Here is a 21,116-nt window from a genome sequence, read left to right on the forward strand (position 1 = left end):
TTATCAAATGCTGTGTGGCCAGCCCTTTAGGAACACTTCTGAATTGCATTGCTAACCAAGTTGGAAACACAACGGGCAAGCATTTTCAGACAATGCATACAAAATGCTGAAGGAACTCAGCAGGCCAGCCAGCATCTATGGAAAACTGTAAGCAGTTAACGTTTTGGGGCAAGACCCTTCATCAAGGATTGGAATTACTTCCATGCAATTTTCAATTGTTTTTTAGACCAACTCCTTGAGCTTACTAATTGTAAAATTTCACCTCTTAAATAAGAAATGTGTTTCAAGCAGGTAGTGGCCCCAATATTTGGGTGTTTACCATTGGAAGTCAAGACGTAGGAATGTCATGAAACACAACCTTCATTGTTAGTTTACATGTTTGACCAAGTTAAGAAAATTAGTCAAGCCCTTGCTTTATTGAAAACAATTGTTGTTCGTCGAGCTGTTGGACTGATATTTCTGGTTGTGAATAACATGTCCAATAATATTCACCCACTTTTTATTTTACCTTTTCAAGTATCATTACAATGCTAAAGATTTTTTTTACTTGATTAAAAGGCAATTCAGATGCAAATTTCTTTATCTTCCCTCTGTCTTTCCTCTTTCTTGTGTTTCCAATTGCAACCTAACCCCTCCCTCATCCAGTCTTGTCCACTCTCTCACAGAAGTGAGGTGCCACATTCTGTATCTATTCTGCAGATTTCCATATCAATATTGAGCTCCCTCCAATCCATGACCAATTAGCTGTGCCAAAGGACTGTAGTTGGTTGTATCACAACTATAGCTCTACCATAATTTTTCATGTTTATGATCTTTTGTATTGATTACTGAAGTCGGTAATCTAGAAACGTTTTGTTAGAAAATGGTTGGAATTCTTTGCTAGATCAGTGAAAACTTCGTCAAACCCTGTGAACAGGGACAATAGTGCATGGGAATGCAAACTGGACTCATGAGTTGGAAACCCACCACTGTTGGTTATCAGGTAGTTAAAGTGGTAGACCTCTCCACCCAAGAGCACTGTAAGAGTATCTTCACCCTACAATGGTCATTCCTCATCTTCTCAAAGACAATTAAGGATGAGTGGAACATACTGGCATTCGCTACCCATGCCTGAATAAAAACACATCCATTTTAAAACAAAGATCTGAATTACATATTGTGTTACATAAAGACACCAAGTTTCCACAAGGTATGCTATAAAGCACCTGTCAGTTTTTGCTCATGTTTTACAGTGAAGTCATAGTCTTGTGGTGTGGTCTGTTGAGTAAAGGGGACTCATAATTGGATCAAGTCCACTTAATGCAACTGGTCAGTTGGTGACCATGACAAAGGGTTTAATGTCGTTGGCCAGTAGATTTTGGAGAGTATATGGTGAATTGATCTATGATTTTGTTTGCACCATTACTCATTTGATGTAAATTGGTAAATCATCAATAAAGTTGCCATTAAGTGCGTATTTGTGGTCTTCTGCTGTTGTATCCCATCTGCTTCAAGGTTCACTGTGTTGTACATTCTGAGATGCCACACCCCTGCAACTCACTGCATATTATTTTGTTGTTTGTGCCATTTTCTGTAAACTCTAGAGACTGTTGTGCATGAAGGTCTTTGAGATACTCAAACCACCCTGTATGACACCAACAATCATTCCTCAGTCAAAGTCACTTAGATCACGTTTCTTTTCCCATCCTGATGCTTGGTCCGAACTACAAGTGAACCTCTTGACCATGTCTGCATGCTTTTATGACCATCTGCAGCCGGTGTTGGCTGCTCGAGGAACGCAGGCTCAAAGTTGACGACCTGGAATCTGAGCTTCAAACACTGTGACGCATCAGGGAGGGGGTGGGGGAGTTACCTGGATGCTCTGTTTCAGGAGGCAGGCACACCCATTAGTCTAGCTGTCTCAAATTCAATCTGAGGTCAGGGACAAGGGGGTGTGACTGTGAGTGAAGCAGGTAGTGGGATCCAAGAGATGGTGCTGGAGGAGCCTCGGCCATTGAGCTTGGCCAACACGTCTGAGATTCTTGCTCCCTGTGTGGATGAGAGTGTGGGCTGTAGGAAGGATGAGTATCCTAACTATGACCCTGTGGTTCAGAGAGCCATTCAAGAGGATGGAGAGAAGAGAAATGTGGTAATTGGGGATAGTACAGACAGGGGAATGAACAATGTTCTCTGTAGCAGGGTTAGAGCATTCCGAAGGCTGTGTGCCTGCCTGGTGCCCAGGTTCGGGACATCTTACCTGACTTGGAGAGGAAATTCCAGTGGGGGCATGGGGGGGTGGGGGAGAGAGAGATACATTTGTTGTGGTCCATATGGGTATCAACGACATAGGTAGAACAAGGAAAGAGGTTCTGCTGAGGGAATTTGAGCAGCTAGGGACTAATTTAAAAAGCAGAGCCAAAAAGGTGGTAATCTCTGGATTGCTACCTAAACCATGTGCAAAGTGGATCAAGAAGATTAGAGTTAAATGCGTGGCTCAAGGATTGGTGGGGGGAGGGGGGGAAGTGAGTTTGAATTCATGGGAAACGCACCATTTAGGGAAGGAAGGAGTGTACCAACGGGACAGGCTCCACCTGAACCGTGTTGGGACCTGGATCCTAGCAATTTGCGTAATTAGGCTTTAAGCTAAATAGTAGGGGGTAGGTTGGAGAACAAATTGGAGAAGTATGGATAAAGTAAAAGAGAAAAGTGTGGATAAAGATAAAGTAAAAGCAAAAGTTTAAAAAGAAAGCTAAGGGTGGAGTGCAGAAAAGTCATATGCAAAAGAGACAAAGATAACTAGATTTTAAAAGCACAATGAGTGTAAGGGCACTTAATCTGAATGCCCGTAGTATTCGGAACAAGGTCAGTGAACTTGTGGCACAAATCAGTATAAAGGGGTATGACTTATGGGCTGGATGGTGAGGATTGGGAATTAACTAGCCAAGGATATTAAATAATATGGAAGGATAGGCAGGAAGGTAAGGGAGATGGGGTAAAGCTCTTAATTAAGAATGAGATCAGGGCAATAGTGAGAGACAATGTAAGATCTAAGGAGCAGAATGTTGAATCCATCTGGGTAGAGGTTAGGAATAGTAAAGGGAAAAATAATCACTGGTGGGACTTGTCTAAAGGCCACCAACATTAGTCGCACAGGCAATAAATAGAAATATTTGAGGCATGTATCAATGGAGCAGCAGTTATCGCAGGGACTTTAACTTGCGCATAGATTGGGTGAATCAAGGTGGTCAAGGCAGCCTTGAGCAGTATTTCATAGAATGCATACGTGATAGCTTTCTCAAACAGCATGTTACTGAACCTACAATGGAATGTGCTATCTTGCATCTGGTCCTGTGCAATGAGACGGATAAAATTAGCATCTTGAAGTTAGGGATACTCTTGGAAAGAGTGATCACACTATGAATGAGTTTCTCATACAAATGGAGGGGTGCAATAGTTCGATTTTAAAAACAATGTATTATGCCTAAAGAGGGGAGACTACAATGGGATGAGGGAGGAGTTGGATAGGGTAGATGGGGAACGCAGGGACAGTCGAGGAACAGTGGAAGACTTTCAAAGCCATTTTACACAGTGCTCAACAAAAGTAGCAAGGCCATAAGGATGGGGAGATCCAGCCATGGATAACCAAGTCACCAAGAGTGGTGGGGAGACTGGAAGGTTAGGAAAACTTTAAAAAGCAACAAAGAACCACTAATGCAGCAATAAAGAAAGGGAAGACAGACAATGAGAATAAACTAGCACAAAATATAAAAATGGATTGTTAAAGGTTTTATAAACCAATAGTGGCTAAAGTGAACATGGGTCCCTTGGAGATCAAGAAGGGGGAATTGCCATTGAATAATGAGGAAGCGACCGAGGCCTTTGAATGACTATTTTGTGTCGGTCTTCATGGTGGAGGACATGCTAACATGCTGAAGAGAAATGATATGGATGCAATGAGAGGTGAGGACCTTGATACAACAGCTAAAACTAAAGAGGTAGTGTTAAGCAAACTTGTGGGCCTAAAATCAGGCAAGTCCCATGGTCCTGATTGAATGTACCTCAGAGTACTGAAAGAAATGGCAGAGGTTATAGTAGAGGCTTTGGTGATAATTTACCAAAATTCTCTGGGCTCTAGGCAGGTCCCAGCTGATTAAAAGAAGGCAGATGTCATGCTACCATTTGAAAAAGGACATAGACAAAAGACAGGTAACTAGAGGCTAGTTAGTTTAACATCTGTAGTTAGGGAAAATGCTTGAAACTATCATTAAAGAAGAAATAGCGAGGTATCTGGAAAGAAATGGATCCATCAGGCAGATGTAGCATGGATTCAGTATAGGTAGGTCCCGTTTGACAAACTTACTGGAGTTCTTTGAGGATATAATGAGCGCAGTGAATAGAGGGGAACAGATGGACATTATTTACTTGATTTCCAGAAGGCATTCAACAAGGTGCCACATAAAGATTTGTCTATAAGATAAGGATGCATAGAATTGGGGGTGATGTATTGGCATGGATAGAGCTTTGGTTAACCAACAGAAAGCAGAGAGTTGGGATACATGGGTATTTCTCTGGTTGGCAATCAGTGGTGAGCGGTGTGCCAGAGGGGACGGTGCTGGGCCCGCAACTGTTCACAATATACGTTAGCGAGTGTAGTGTAGCCAAGTTTGCTGATGACACTAAATTGAGTGGAAAAGCAAATTGTGCAGAGGATATGGAGAGTCTACAGAGAGATATAGATAGTTTAAGTGAACAGGCAAGGGTCTGGCAGACGGAGTATAATTTTGGTAAATGCGAGGTCATCTACTTTGGAAGGAAAAATGAAAGAGCAGATTATTATTTAAATGGTTAAAAAAAATTGCAACGTGCTACTGTGCTGAAGGACTTGGGAGTGCTTGTGCATAAATTGCAAAAGGTTGGTTTGCATGTGCTATCAAGAAGGCAAATGGAATGTTGTCCTTCATTGCTTGAGGGATTGAATTTAAGAGCAGGGAGGTTATGCTACAACTGTAAAGGGTACTGGTGAGGCAGCATTTGGAGGACTGTGTGCTGGTCTCCTTACTTGAGGAGGGATATACTGGCTTTGGAGGCAGTGCAGAGGAGGTTCAGCAGACTGATTTAGAGATGAGGGGGTTGACTATGAGGAGAGACTACTTGTTGGAATTTAGAAGAATGAGAGGAGATCTTAGAGACATAAATTAATAAAAGGGGTAGATAAGATGGAGGCAGGGAAGTTGTTTCTACTGGTAAGTGAGACTAGAACTGGAGGACATGGCCTCAGAGATGCGGGGGAGTAAATTTAGGATGGAGATGAGGAGGAACTACTTTTCCCAAAGAGTGGTGAACCTGTGGAAGTCTCTGCCCAATGAAGCAGTGGAGGCTACCTCAGTAAATACATTTAAGACAAGATTGGATAGATTTTTTGCATAGCAGGGGAATTAAGGGTTATGGGGGAAAGGCAGGTAGGTGGAGATGAGTCAGGATCTTATTGAGTGGTGGAACAGGCTCAATGGGGCCAGGTGGCCTACTCTACTCCCATTTCTTATGCTGTTGGGTTCTTGCGCATTGAGTTGCAGCCATGTGATTGCCTGCTTGTACATTTGCATTAATCAGCAGGTGTACCTAATTAAGTGGCCACTGAGGGTAGTGTTACAGTTCAGGAAAGTGCACTACAGGTAGATGTAAGTTGTGAGATCACAACGAGGTAGATCGTGAAGTCGAGTCCATCTTGTCACATTAAGGAAGTGTTCAATAGCTTCATGACAATGGGACAAGCTTTCTCAAGCTTGGTGGTACGTGCTTTCAAGTTTTTGTCTCCCCTGCCCAATGCGAGGAGTGAGAGGAAAGAACGTCTGGGTGGGGGCAGTGGAACTTTTTTGATTACGCTGGGTGCTTTACCAAGGCAGCGAGAGGGGGAGGCTAGTTCCCGTGATCACAAGGCAAAAGAACAGAAGTAGGCCATTCAGCCCAGAGTGCTGTGGGTACAGCTCTGCCCAACTCTGTACAGCTTCTTGTGGTCACAGTCTGAGCAGCTGTCATACCAGGCCATCATGAATCCAGATAGAATGCTGTCTATGGTGGATGGATAAAAAGTGGTGAAGGTCAAAGTGGGTAAATTTCTTGAGACTCCTGAGGAAGTAGAGGCACTGGTGAAATTTCTTAGCTGTGGTTAGACCAGGATAGACTATTGGCGATGTTCAATCCTCGGAACTTGAAACTCTCAACCCGCTCAACCTCATAACTGTTAATGTAAGCAGGAGCACGTGCACCATTCCCCCTTCCTGAAGTCATTGATTAGCTCTTCTGTTTTGTTGATGTTGAGGGAAAAGTTGTCATAACAACAGGCACTGAGATCTCCATCCCCTTCCTATTCTCCAACTCATCAATTCACCACGACAGTGGTATCATTGTTAATTTATAGGTGGAGTTCAGGCAGATTCTAGCCATATAGTTGAGTGTACAGGGGCTGAGGACAGTGTGTTGGGAATAGTCATGGTATCGTTGCCTGTCCTTACTGCTTACAATCTATTTTTCAAGGAGTCAAGGATCCAATTAGAAAGGGAGGTGTTGAGCCTCAGGTTTAAAAATTTGGAGATGAGTTTGCTTGGAATTGTATTAAAGGCATGGCTGTAGTCAATAAACAGTAGACTTTCATGAGTATCTTCATAATCCAGATGCTCCAGCGATGAGTGCAAGGCCAGAGAGATGGTATCCCCCATAGACCTATCTTGGTGGTTTTCGACTGTTAGTACTGAGAACAGAGCTCTTGGAGGTCTGCCGCAATTATTTATGTTCTAAATTTTCCAAATGTTTGTTGACACCATTTTCAAATCTTACTAAGAAATAACTGTATTGATGAACATGTTGAGGAACCAACTAGAGAGCAGACCATTCTGGACTGGTTATTGAGCAATGAGGAAGGGTTAGTTAGCAATCTTGTCGTGCGAGGCCCCTTGGGTAAGAGTGACCATAATATGGTGGAATTCTTCATTAAGATGGAGAGTGACATAGTTAATTCAGAAACAAAGGTTCTCAACTTAAAGAAGGGTAACTTTGAAGGTATGAGATGTGAATTAGCTAAGATAGACGGGCAAATGATACTTAAAGGGTTGGCAGTGGATATGCAATGGCAAGCATTTAAAGATCGCATGGATGAACTACAACAATTGTTCATCCCAGTTTGGCAAAAGAATAAACCAGGGAAGGTAGTGCACCCATGGCTGACAAGGGAAATTAGGGATAGTATCAATTTCAAAGAAGAAGCATACAAATTAGCCAGAAAAAGCAGCACACCTGAGGACTGGGAGAAATTCAGAGTCCAGCAGAGGAGGACAAAGGGCTTAATTAGGAAAGGGAAAAAAGATTATGAGAGAAAACTGGCAGGGAACATAAAAACTGACTGTAAAAGCTTTTATAGATATGTGAAAAGAAAAAGATTGGTTAAGACAAATGTAGGTCCCCTACAGACGGAAACAGGTGAATTGATTATGGGGAGCAAGGACATGGCAGACCAATTGAATAACTACTTTGGTTCTGTCGTCACTAAGGAGGACATAAATAATCTTTCAGAAATAGTAGGGGACAGAGGGTCCAGTGAGATGGAGGAACTGAGTGAAATACTTGTTAGTAGGGAAGTGGTGTTAGGTAAATTGAAGGGATTGAAGGCAGATAAATCCCCAGGGCCAGATGGTCTGCATCCTAGAGTGCTTAAGGAAGTAGCCCAAGAAATAGTGGATGCATTAGTGATAATTTTTCAAAACTCATTAGATTCTGGACTAGTTCCTGAGGATTGGAGGGTGGCTAATGTAACCCCACTTTTTAAAAAAGGAGGGAGAGAGAAACCGGGGAATTATAGACCGGTTAGCCTCACGTCGCTGGTGGGGAAACTGCTGGAGTCAGTTATCAAAGATGTGATAACAGCACATTTGGAAAGAGGTGAAATCATCAGACAAAGTCAGCATGGATTTGTGAAAGGAAAATCATGTCTGACGAATCTCATAGAATTTTTTGAGGATGTAACTAGTAGAGTGGGTAGGGGAGAACCAGTGGATGTGGTATATTTGGATTTTCAAAAGGCTTTTGACAAGGTCCCACACAGGAGATTAGTGTGCAAACTTAAAGCACACGGTATTGGGGGTATGGTATTGATGTGGATAGAGAACTGGTTGGCAGACAGGAAGCAAAGAGTGGGAATAAACGGGCCCTTTTCAGAATGGCAGGCAGTGACTACTGGGGTACTGCAAGGCTCAGTGCTGGGACCCCAGTTGTTTACAATATATATTAATGACTTAGACGAGGGAATTAAATGCAGCATCTCCAAGTTTGCGGATGACACGAAGCTGGGCGGCAGTGTTAGCTGTGAGGAGGATGCTAAGAGGATGCAGGGTGAGTGGGATAGGTTAGGTGAGTGGGCAAATTCATGGCAGATGCAATTTAATGTGGATAAATGTGAGGTTATCCACTTTGGTGGCAAGAACAGGAAAACAGATTATTATCTGAATAGTGGCCAATTAGGAAAAGGGGAGGTGCAATGAGACCTGGGTGTCATTGTACATCAGTCATTGAAAGTGGGCATGCAGGTACAGCAGGTGGTGAAAAAGGCGAATGGTATGCTGGCATTCATAGCAAGAGGATTCGAGTACAGGAGCAGGGAGGTACTACTGCAGTTGTACAAGGCCTTGGTGAGACCACACCTGGAGTATTGTATGCAGTTTTGGTCCCCTAATCTGAGGAAAGACATTCTTGCCATAGAGGGGGTACAAAGAAGGTTCACCAGATTGATTCCTGGGATGGCAGGACTTTCATATGATGAAAGACTGGATCGACTAGGCTTATACTCTCTGGAATTTAGAAGATTGAGGGGGGATCTGATTGAAACGTATAAAATTCTAAAGGGATTGGACAGGCTAGATGCAGGAAGATTTTTCCCGATGTTGGGGACGTCCAGAACGAGGGGTCACAGTTTGAGGATAAAGGGGAAGCCTTTTAGGACCGAGATGACGAAAAACTTCTTCACCCAGAGAGTGGTGAAACTGTGGAATTCTCTGCCACATGAAACAGTTGAGGCCAGTTCATTGGCTATATTTAAGAGGGAGTTAGATAAGGCCCTTGTGGCTAAAGGGATCAGGGGGTATGGAGAGAAGGCAGGTATAGGGTTCTGAGCTGGATGATCAGCCTTGATCGTACTGAATGGCGGTGCAGGCTCGAAGGGCCGAATGGCCTACTCCGCCTATTTTCTATGTTTCTATGTTTAAATCAATGTATTGTTAATTAGATTTAAGGAATTCTGACACTAAAGTGAATATAAGAACCAAAGATAATTGGTGATTTTGCATTGTCACGTGACCAGCAACAATGCATATAGAAATGAGTCAGGTTTTATAAAAACAAATAAATATTTATTAAACACTCAAAATTAGTGAAAAGATAAACAAAGGAAAACCTTAACCGGAAGTAAACTGCTATGCAGCCATTTAACAAACTGCTAAACTCGGTACTAGTTCTTAAAGCGATAAGTGCAAACACAGTCTTAAAGCGGTAAGTTCAAACACAGTTCTCTTCGAATGGTAAATTTGAAAGTCCAAGAGATTTATGCAATCAATTAGGAGAGACTTTCCTGAAGTAAAGAATTCCTCGAAGACACGACTTTACGGTCGATCCCAGCCGGAACCTGCCTTGTCCGGAGGATTCACAACGACGGAATTAAAACGGTTTAAAGGCACTGACCTTTTTCTCTGTCTTACTTGAACAAATTCAATAATGGTCGATCCTTTCCAAAACCGCTGAACGACTCCTGCAGGTTCCTGTCTTCATTCTCCAATATTACTGAAAAGCTACATCAACAAATCTGGCAGCTGTTGGTGAAACTACGGGCCCAACACTTCTGTACCTTACAGCAGACAATAAAACTCTGTTTTAAAATTAAATTGTGTCATAAGACTAATACGCAGCGGAGTATCTGACTGACGATCTGTCTGAAAAGTAACTGCGTCACTAGGGGTCTACCCTTATATATACCTGTTGAGAACAGGTCATCATGTGACCTCTGGCGGGAAAATTACATTTTGTGACCTCCGCAAGACCATTACATCATCCTCATAAGACAGTCACAAGATATCCATGAAGTATGTAATAGTGTGTAAGGTGAAATGAAGTTATTTATTAAGGTGCAATGGGAATATTATCAAGAAATGCAACTTGGCTTGCATTCTATTTGGTTCCAATGCTTTAATGAAGACACTTGGTGCATTTGTAGAATGATTTATGGTATAAAATGTGCCAATGTATTTTGGAAAAACATTATTGTTTTTGTTCAATCAATCCCCATCATTTCAATGAACCACGCTTCCCAGAGGGTTTCTGTAGTTGTTCTGTTGAAAGACCTTGCTAAAGCTACCCTTGATTGAATCAAAGCTTGCAATTATTTTCTGACTTGCTGCTGGGCAGTCTTCAATTGGCTACGTCTCATGCCAGCCCATAGCACAACACTGCATCATTGCAGGAGGCAGTGTGATAACTGGCAGTCTCCTTCTTCAAAGTTTACTCATGATTGTCTAAATTTATTCAGGAGGTCCTTGACCCACGTCAACTGTATGGTATGAAGTTTTCTCCTCTCCCCAACGTACAATAACTTTCAGTTATCTTCGTAGTGGTCATTTGAACCAGTTGCCTATCTTCACATACCTGAGTTGGTCTGCATTTGATTCCTGTTGAATTTGAAGTACCTATGACCTTAAGAAGTGACTGGTGCAGAGTAGATTTCTCACTGTTATAATCCTGATGTGTCGTGTAATCCTTATTCCGTCTGTGTTGCTGCAACGTTTGATGTGTGTTGCTGAAGCTGAAAGCAAATTCATGTGACTAGTTCTACTTCACTGCATACCTAGTTTTTCTAGGATAATACACAGCATGGAGTACACTTCAAGCCAGTGGCTCAACGAAGCGCTGAGATAATCTACTGGTGGCGAGAGTGCAGGGATAAAGCCCTTTATTCTTTCTTCCTGTGTTACTGTTTCAAAAGACAATGCAAAGTTTGTGGTAGATAATAATTAACACCATCAATTTGCAGATGTAGCTATGTAAGTTGAGATGGACCATTCCCAGGATGAGCATTTAAAACAAAGTGCAGTTGGGTTCCCTTTATAAAAAGTACTATGGCTCCATTAATCCACCACCTTCAACCTTTTCCAGACTATTGGATGTTATTCATTACATAAGTATTCTTGTACACTTTCAATTCACTTTTTTGATGTTGCACAGTAATTCTTTTTCCAGTTAACCCAGTAAGTTTAAAGTGAGTGCAGGAAACGAGACGGTGGTAGTTTCAGAGGGAGCAGCCCAAACCTGGGTAAATTTAGATGGATTATAGTAAACAGAGCCCAGTAAATCTTAAAGTGAATCATGGGGGCTGTGGTGAATGAACAAAGAGCTCAAGAAAACTCACCTGGTGAGCCAGATGCCGAATCTTTGGAAGTTTTGAATTGTTGGATTGCAGGTGCTTAGAGTTTTACTAATGTTGTTGTTGTTATTGTCATTATTATTATTTACTTCTATTGGGTCTCGATAGTGGACTGGTGATTTTCCTTGGACAGTGCAAAAACTGGTAACACCAAAGAGCTTAATGACCACAGCAGCACTGGTAACGATGGCGGCACTACCTGCACCTGTACTTCCTGTCGTCTGCAGCAGTGGCCTGCTGCTATATGGCCAACCCAGTCAGGTGCTTGCTCTGCCATCTGTGTGTGGGGGAGTGTGCGTGGTCGCTGCTGACCCTCTACAACCATGCGTCAGGTGTGTGAGTAGCACCCGGAGTTGCAAGTCGTTGCAGCTGCCCTGCCGTCCTTTACTGATGCAAATCCTGCTCAGAGGTATGTCACCATCTCAACAGCCTCCAGGAGCACATCTGATTTCGCCATATTTCTGCAGGGTGTGGGTATTGGGGGGTGGGGGTGGGGGTCAGCCACCAGGAATGGCAATTCCGAAATTTCTGCACGCCTTTTGGCAAGTTGAAAATGCACTGAAGAAGCTTGTACATACCATTTTGCATCGGTGGAGGTAGTTATGAAAAAAGGACTGTTCCAAGTTTGCAATACCAGGAAAGATGGACTTTTTCCTCTCCCTGTGCTTCATCTGTAAGTCAGTTAATGGATAAGAGTTCACTGTAGATGCAACAGCTGTGGTTCATTGGATAGCACTCTTCTCTCCCAGCCAAAATGCTTATGGGCCCAAACACAACCGTGGCTTGAGCACCAGAATCTGGCCTGGAGGTCATGTGCTGTACCAGAGAAGTGCAGCACTTCCAGAAGTGGTATCTCTTAAGTGACACATTGACCTGAGGTTCTGCCTGTCCCAAAATGGACTGTGGGACCACTGTCAAGAAGTAAACCATTGTTTTTGATCTCAAAGACAAAATTCTCACTCCGTGTTATTGAAACAGTTTACAAGGTTTGTCTTTGTTTTTTTTAGTTTGCACGATTTATTTTCGCACATGGGGTTGATGTTCTTGTTGCCATTTGAGTGATTTGTCTTTTTTGGCAAATGTGAGGTTGATGCTTTTCTTCGAATGACTTGCAAGGTTTTCTTTGTTTTGTGACTCTCTGGAGAAGACAAATCTCTGAGTTGTATACTGTGTACATACTTTGATAATAAATGTACCTTGAACCTTATCTAGTTGTTGTCACATTGCTGTTTGTGAGATGTTGTTTTCAGCAAACTGGCAGCTAAACTCTCTACGTTAGCAAGCTACTATGTTGACTGGAGACATAAGAGCTTGCCAATGCCAGAATCTGGGAAAACAAGGCAAACTGCTGGAGGAATTCAGCGGGTCAGGCAGCATCTGGGCACAGAAGGATGGTTAATGTTCCAGATTGAGACCCTGAATCAAGACCCAGATTATCCCTTTGCCTCCGCAGATGCTACATTACACATTGAGTTCCTTCAGCAGATTATTCTTTACTTCATTGACCAACAGCTTCTAAGAAAGTCTATGAAAGTTATAATAATAATTGCAAGTTTTTCTGTGCTATTAATTGTTTAATATTTCTTTTCCTATCCAGATGGACGCAAACCATTCCCTATAAATCATGGAGATACGACAGTTGATAGCTTGCTTGAGGTAAGAGTGGGTCTCGGGTCAATGTAGATGAAAAAACAGGCTCCAAAAATCTTGAATAATGCAGCAAGCTGTATTCGATTTAAAAAGAAACCTATTCAATAAATAAGCATCTCAACTGCAAAGCCAATCTTGACAGACAAACCCCCATAAAATTAATATTAGCATCTAGAAAAGAACTTGTTTGCTTTGAAGGCTGCTACCAATATAAGGCTGAATTCAGAACCATCTGAGTTCCTACTATAGCTCCAGCTGGGAGAATTGAAATTTTGTTTTTTTTTTATTATTATGGACAATTATGGCTCCACTTTCAGATCCAGCACAGTTTTCAGGTTCTCATTGTGGACGTCTATGTTGCTCACAACTTGGACACAGCAGTCACCAACAAGCACACAGCACAACTGCATAAATCTAGCTTTCATTGTCGGAAAGGACAGGCAACCAATCATTGACAATATTTTGGTTATATTACTCAGTGGTTGCTGTTGATATTTGTATGTGTTTTTATTATTAGACTGTTGTATTAATTTCATTTCTATAATTACATTTCTGTCTTTTAACTTCTAAGCCTATTAAAGACCTTTGGATAGGTACATGTTTTGGAAAGGTTAGAATATATAATTTTATTGTTATAAATTATATTTATATTTTTGGAAGAGTTCTGTCCAGTTGCCCTAAATCACACTGGTGGGTAGTGGAAGTGTACTACTCTTTCCCCAAACCACCTTGTTTGTGCATTGTCAACCTGGCTGAGTTTGTAGGCTGCTTGATTCTCAATAAGGAATTGAGACATTTGTGAACAATGAAGCACTGAACCAGCCATCATCAGTAATTTGCACTAATTGTGTTGTATTCTCCCCACGTTCCTATTAATTCTCCTCGTGTTCTACCAGTCACCTATGCTAGGGGCAACTTGCAGTGCCACCCCTCATGGTTTGGTTGAGGGAGGAAACTGGAATCCCCTGAGGAACCCCGTACTATCACAGAAGGGATCTGTGGATGACACAGGCAGCACCCAAGGTCAGAATTGAACCTGGGTACCTGGAGCTGTGAGTCAGCAGCTCTACCATCTGTCTGAGCTATCTTGGAGAATGTCAGGAATGTGGTTTTGTGAGTCCCACTTTAAAGTAAGATCCTGATGGCTTTTTAACAAAAATGATTGCATTATTTGAATTGTAAAAAAAATCTTGTTTCCTGACTAATGCTCCTAAGACAATGCTACCTATTACATGTCATTAGTTTGTTTGATCTTCCCTAACCAGCCTAATTGTCTTGGAGGAGACATACTGCAGACTTGTCTGGCTCCAATACATGTTCTTCAGTGCCAGTATCTTGATGGCTTTGATCAGCTGGTTATATAAACCCAACCAAAGCGCAGTCCTAAAATTAGTTTGCTTTAGGATTTGTTTATCTTCAAAGGACTTTGGGCTGCGTTGCAGAATTTGGAAATGCTACATCTGGAGCAGTCTGTTGTATGGAGTCGAATTGTGGTCCTTATGCAAGGAAGCGCAACGGCGACTGGAGGCATTTGAAATGTGGTGTTTAAGGAGAATGCAGAAAATTAGATGGGTGATGAAGGTCAGTAATATGGAAGTCTTGAAGAGAGGGAGGAGAGAAAAGGAGTTGCTGAAGAATGTGCAGAAAAGGAAGCTGGAATATGCCGGGCACTTGTTAAGAGGAGGTGGACTGCAGAAATGGTTATTGGAAGGGATAATAGAAGGAAAGAGGGAAAGAGGAAGGTAGCCCTCGTGTGTGATGGTGAGTGGTAAAATGTGCAGGACGTTGATGGGAATGTGGAAAGAATAAAACGGATCAGTGTAAATGGATGGTTGCTGCTGACTCAATGGACTGCACAGCCTGTTGCTGTGTAGTACTACTGATTTTTTTTTTCTCTCTCTGTCTCGCTCTCTCTCTAAGACTGAGGGTGACTCAATAGATGTCTTTAAAGTTGCACCATTCCTGTGCTGACTTGCCACACGCAGATCGGCATGGCTGCAGGGTCAACCCCGGACTCCATCTCAATCTCGTGTTTGTTCAGAGGCTTTGCAAATAATTTGAAGTAGAACATAGAACATTACAGCACAGTACAGGCCCTGTGGCTCCCAATGTGCCGACCTTTTAACCTACGCTTTTAGATCAATCTAAGCTTCCCTCCCATAGCCCTCCATTTTCATTCATGTGCTTAAGAGTCCTGTAAATGCCCCTAATGTATCTGCCTCAACCACCACGGGTCCACACCCCTCTGGGGAGTGGGGGGGACCTGCCTGTGACCCCCCCCCCCTCATAATTTCCTCCAGTTACCTTAAAATTGTGCCCTTTTATATTAGCCATTTCCATCCTGGGAAAATTCTCTGCCTATCCACTCAATCTATGTCTCATAATCTTGTACATCTCACCATTATATAAAGGAAACAGGAAATAAAGGGTATGATTGGAGAGTAATCACACAGGCTGCGTCACAGGACCAAAAGAAGTTGCAGTGGGTTGTAAATCTAGTTAGCTCCATCTTGGGTACAAAGTACCCAGGACATCTTCACGGAGCGGTGTCTCAGAAAGGCAGCGTCTATTATTAAGGACCTCTAGCACCCAGGGCATGCCCTTTTCTCACTGTTAGGAGAAACAGTGGAGGTACAGAAGCCTGAAGACACACACTCAGCGATTCAGGAACAGCTTCTTTCCCTCTGCCATCTGATTCCTAAATGGACATTGAAGCTTTGGACACTACCTCACTTTTTAATAATATACAGTATTTGTGTTTTTGCATGTTTCTTTTCATCTATTCAATATATGTAATTGATTTATTTGTTTATTATTGTTATTTTTATTTTTTTTTCTCTCGGCTAGATTATGTATTACATTGAACGGCTGCTGCTAAGTTAACAAATTTCACATCACATGCAGGTGATAATAAACCTGATTCTGATTGTGAGCATGCTTCTTTTACGTTACCTCTAAATAGTAATTATTATACCACTGCAATTTCAGGCCATGTTGAATGTTCGTTATAAAAATATATTCACCGAGCAGAGAGCCGTGCATAATAAGTCTTAAATCTGTTCCTCATGTTTATGGGGTCTATTTAGAATGGAGAGACTCTTCAATTACAGAAGTGTTGACATGTTTTAATTTTTAGAGCTTTGATTGAGGGGTTGAGTTATAAGGAGAGTTTAAATAGACTTCAGACCATTTCCGCTTGGAGCAAAGGATGTTGAGGGTTGACAGACTTGTAAAGTTATGAGGGGCATTTTTTAAAATTCTATTGAGATTAGGGTTGCCAACTTACTCACTTCCAAATAAGGGACAAAAGTAGCAGTCAAATACGGGACACTTGCGTTTACCCTGAGAAAGACTACCATGACCATGGAGCCTCGTGCGGGCACCTGTGTGCGTGTGTGTGACGTATGCATGCGTGTACGTGCTGATTTTTTTTTCCCTACAAATCGGTTTTGGCGATTCTGTTCAGTGAAACTACACGTACATACATTATTTCTACTTTATGTAGGCTGTGTATTTATCACATCATTCCTGCTTTTACTATATGTTAGTGTTATTTTAGGTTTTATGTGTTATTTGGTATGATTTGGTAGGTTATTTTTGGGGTCTGGGAACGCTCAAAATATTTTTCCCATATAAATTAATGGTAATTGCTTCTTCGCTTTACGCCATTTCGGCACGAAGGGTTACATAGGAACGTTCTACCTTAGCAAGGGAAATACGGGACAAGGGCGGTCCCGTGTGGGATAAGCCAATTTAGCCCAATATGCGGGATGTCCCGGCCAATACAGGACAGTTGGCAATCCTAATTGAGATACAGCACAGAATAGGCCCTTCTAGCCCTTGGAACCACACTGCCCAGCCATGCCCAATTTAATCCTAGCCTAATCGTAGGCCAATTTACAGTAACCAATTAACCTCACAACTGGTACGCTTTTGGATTGTGGGAGGAAGCTGGATCAGCCAGAGGTGCACATGGTCACGGGGAAAATGTACAAACTCCTTACAGGCAGTGGGCAGGAATGGGTATGGGTGAAGGTTTTTCCTTCCCCCAGAGAGGGTGTAGGTTTAAGATAAGAGGGGAAGTATTTAAAGGAGTTCTGCAGAGTAGGTTTTTCACAAAGTGGGTAGTGAGTCAACAGAGGAAGTCGTTGAGGCAAGTACAATAGCAATGTTTTACAGACAATTTAGATAGTACTGGAAAGGTTCAAAGGGCTTTGGACCAACCTCAGGCAAGTGGGATTAGCATAGATCAGGGGTTGCCAACCTTTTTCTGCCATGGACCTTTACCTTTAACTGAGGGATCTGTGCACAACAGATTGGGAACCCCTGGCATAGATAGGGATGAATGACTTTGGGGCATAACTACAAATCTATTGTAGGCACAGTTATCAACTTTTAGGGAATGCATTAAAAAGGAGGCATCGGTGCTATCCACATTTTTTTTTGTTACCTGTGGGAAGTCTATCCTCTATCCCACCCAGTTTGAAAAGACGTAGGTGTATGAAGGACTTTAGAAAAAGAACTTTACTTGTGGAGAAATGTGTAACTGGAAGCCATTGTTATAAAGCATTTACCAAGAAATTCAGCAGTGAATTTAGAAGTCTTTATCTAAAGAACAATGTGCAGGTGAATGGTCTGTGTGTTCTCATTAGTTTTTGTTCTCTTAACATTATATAACCCCTGTTTCACCTCTGCAGGGTGGGGTTGGGTGTGTGTGGGGGGAGAATCGTATCGAAGAATAAGTTAAGAACAAATTATTCTAGATGCTTGTCCTTCGTACTTTGTGGCAACAGCAAAGCACATTTAGTACTTGATGTTTCACAAGAACTCACTGCACCTATTGTCTGTGGAGAATGTCGTTAATGTGAGAGTTGAAGATGATTCTGCCACAGATTTTTTTCGTTTTGAGCATGCTATGAGAAAGTAAATCAATTATTTATATATCTTCCCAATCAGCAATAGAAAAATAAATTGTACAAACATGCAGTAGCTGTGTTTATTGAGTGAGTTACATAGCTGAGGTCAACTCTTTGAGTGATTATGCAGAAAGTTTGAAGTTAATAACTCATCTCCTTCTACCTTAGGCCACGAACTTATCAATCACCCTTGATGAGTTATTAATTTCAAACTTTCTGCATGATCACTCAAAGAGTTGAACTGCATGTGCATGTAACGAGAGCCATTTAACTCATGTCCTTCTACCTTAGGCCACAAACTTATCGATCACCCCTGCTGTGGACACTTTCTGGAGGTCCAAGATCCGTATGCTCCACGACCACTGGATTAAGTGTGTAAATGTAGGAGGGCACTATGTTGGAAAATAAATGTGCTAGGTTTTCTAAAATTGACTCCTTCCACCTTAGGCCACGAACTTATCAATCACCCCTCGTACATTGCACCATTTGTTGGGAAATTGGGCTGGAGACTTCCTGTCATTAGTCATCCTTAGAACTCCAACCAAGTTCACATTAAAAGCACAAATGATTTGTTTCACTCTTGATGGAGTGCAGATCCATGTCCTCCTGGGAGTTGCTCTCCTAGGACAAGATTGTTTTTAAGCAGCTGTACTCTATGCCATGCTTGTATGAATCCATAAGGGTACACACTGATGCTCGTAAAGCAGCTGCTGTTTTGGGAAGGGACAATTTTTGAAAATGTACGAGTTTTTGGTATTCCTCCTCAATGGGTCATGAAGGCAGGATCTTTAAATGTTTAACTCTCTATAAACAAACTCTAGATGAGTATGGGGGTAGAAGCTTAACAGGGATATGGGTTTGAGGTTACAGTGAGATCAGCTATGATATTACTGAAAGGTGGAACAGATAAGAGGGCTCCTAATTTGTATGTATCAGTGCACTTTTTTTAAAGTTGTACTATAATTTCCAGGAAAGAACTTCTGAGTGATACTTTTGAATGATTTTCACTGTTCTAGTTGAATTTGACAGCATGCTCTCTCACTGTCACAAGACATTATTGCCTGGTAACTAACTTGGAGGGGAGGGAATATCAGTTCAGACCATGAGAGGCCTGCGTCGGGCATTTCCATGCCTTACAAGGTGCAGATTGGAAGTCTGTGTGGGGCGCCACTGCTCGCACAGACACTAGAGCAATGTGTGGTTAAGTGCCTTGCTCAAGGACACAAACACGCTGCCACAGCTGAGGCTCGAACTAACGACCTTCAGATCACCAGACCAACGCCTTAACTACTTGGCCATGTGCCTAACTTGACTGAAGTATTATTGATTCTCAGTAAACGAAACTACTTACCATTATGTGCATAGTTTTGCTCCTTGACATTTTTCTGTAATAGTTATCAATTTGTCTTCTAGGATGCAATAGAAGTTTGTAAGAAGTTTATGCAGCGTGACCCTGATGAGTTACGATTTACGGTGATGGCTCTCTACAAGGTGTAAAGTGTTCCAAAGTGCAAGGAAAAGCAAGCCACAAAGCTAAACTTGGATTGACTTCAAGAGATGTTGCTCCACTCCAGACCCTTTGAAGCTGTGATATTCTGATTTAACTTGTAGAGTTGATTTGATACTCTTTTGGAACAGGTCCAGTGTTTTCCCAGCAGCGTCTCCCCCAAGCCACTAAAAGAAAATCCGGTAATGAAGTGTATATCGGTGTGTACTTATTGTCTTGCTGTAACAGCAGTCCTCTGTTGAAGTTAGTCCCAGCCTACATATCTAAAGATGAACTGACAGGAATAGAACTTCAGTTGGAGGAAAAGGCTGTGTGATTCTTGTTGTAATGTTTGCAACAGCTGTACTTAAATCACTAACTAGAAAATAAATGGATGCCATGCAATCACTGGAATATTGTGCGAGCACGAGTTTTAAAAAGATCCTGACACTCCTTGCTTTCAAAATCTTCATGCTCCTTACTCAATAAATTAACTATTATTTGTGTGTGTTTTGGTACATTGCTTTCTTGAGATAGTTGCTTTCTTCAAGTAGTTAATTTATCCTGACACAACCTATCCAGTAAGCCACTATCCTGCAGTTACCCCAATGTTTTGTACATCCATCCCAAATCCAGATGCTGGGTGGTTTTCCTTGTAATTAGCTGGAAAATCTTCATTTTTGTTCATTTTCTTCTTTCTGAATTGGGACAGGAATTTTCTTACAATCGTGCTTAACTTTTTGATGGTTTCATACCTTCTGCTGAAATCTAAGCTAAGTGTTTAGTGTCCGAATAAGCAATATTGTTCAGTATGTATCCCATGCAATGAAGTTTGTCCTAATAACTCACTGGTTTGTAAACCACTTTTTGATTTTTTTTCTTCTGTACAACATTTTGCAGAATACATTGTCTTCATCAACCAGAGTTACTGTGTAAATTCTAGACTCTTGTACTGTACTCATCAAGATTTGTCTAAGACTCCACTTCATATTTATTCTGGAGGTATCATGTTTGAGAATACATTGCTGTACAGGCAACCGCCACAGTGTGACAATAGGGGGCGGGGGGGAGGTTAGAATTTGCATTGATTCATTATTTTCACGTGTACAGTGAAAAGCTTGCCTTGCAAACTGCTTATACAGATCAAATCATTATAAATGTGGATTGAGGTAGAATAAGGTAAAACAATAACAGAATACAGAAAAAAGTGTAACGACTGCAGCCAAAGTGCAGTGTAGATAAGCAATGAAATGTAAGATCGTTACAAGATGTATTGACAAGTTATGAGTCCAGCTTGTACTACGGAACTTCTCAGAACAGCAGGATAGGAACTCCTTGAGCCTGGGGTTATTTGCTTTCAGGTTTTGTATCTTCTGCCTAATGGAAGTATGACCGAAGTGGGTGGGGTCTTGGATTATGATGGCTGCTTTACCGATGCAGCAAGAAGTATAGACAGAGCCTATATGGGGAGGCTGATTTCTGTGATGTGCTCAGCTACGTCCACAACTCTGCAGTTTTTTTCCAGTCATGTGAAGAGCAGTTGCCATACCCAGCTATTATGTATTCAAATAGGATGCTTTCTGTAGGTTGACAGGACCATGCCAAATTTATTTGGCCTCCTGAGGAAGTA

At 41.8% G+C, this 21,116-nt stretch overlaps 1 protein-coding gene across 1 annotated transcript in view; it reads left to right on the plus strand.

Annotated features, from left to right (window-relative positions):
* Positions 1-19,994, plus strand: part of uchl3 (ubiquitin carboxyl-terminal esterase L3 (ubiquitin thiolesterase)) — a 49,807-nt gene extending 29,813 nt beyond the window's left edge. The window contains exons 6-7 of the mRNA XM_063048462.1: positions 13,032-13,090; positions 19,414-19,994. Of these exons, the coding sequence (XP_062904532.1) occupies positions 13,032-13,090; positions 19,414-19,497 (143 nt within the window). The 3' untranslated portion in view covers positions 19,498-19,994. The remainder of the gene's footprint in view (positions 1-13,031; positions 13,091-19,413) is intronic.
* The last annotated feature ends 1,122 nt before the right edge of the window (positions 19,995-21,116 follow it).

The sequence above is a fragment of the Mobula hypostoma genome, chromosome 5 (assembly GCF_963921235.1).
Source record: "Mobula hypostoma chromosome 5, sMobHyp1.1, whole genome shotgun sequence".
NCBI classification, from domain to species: domain Eukaryota; kingdom Metazoa; phylum Chordata; class Chondrichthyes; order Myliobatiformes; family Myliobatidae; genus Mobula; species Mobula hypostoma.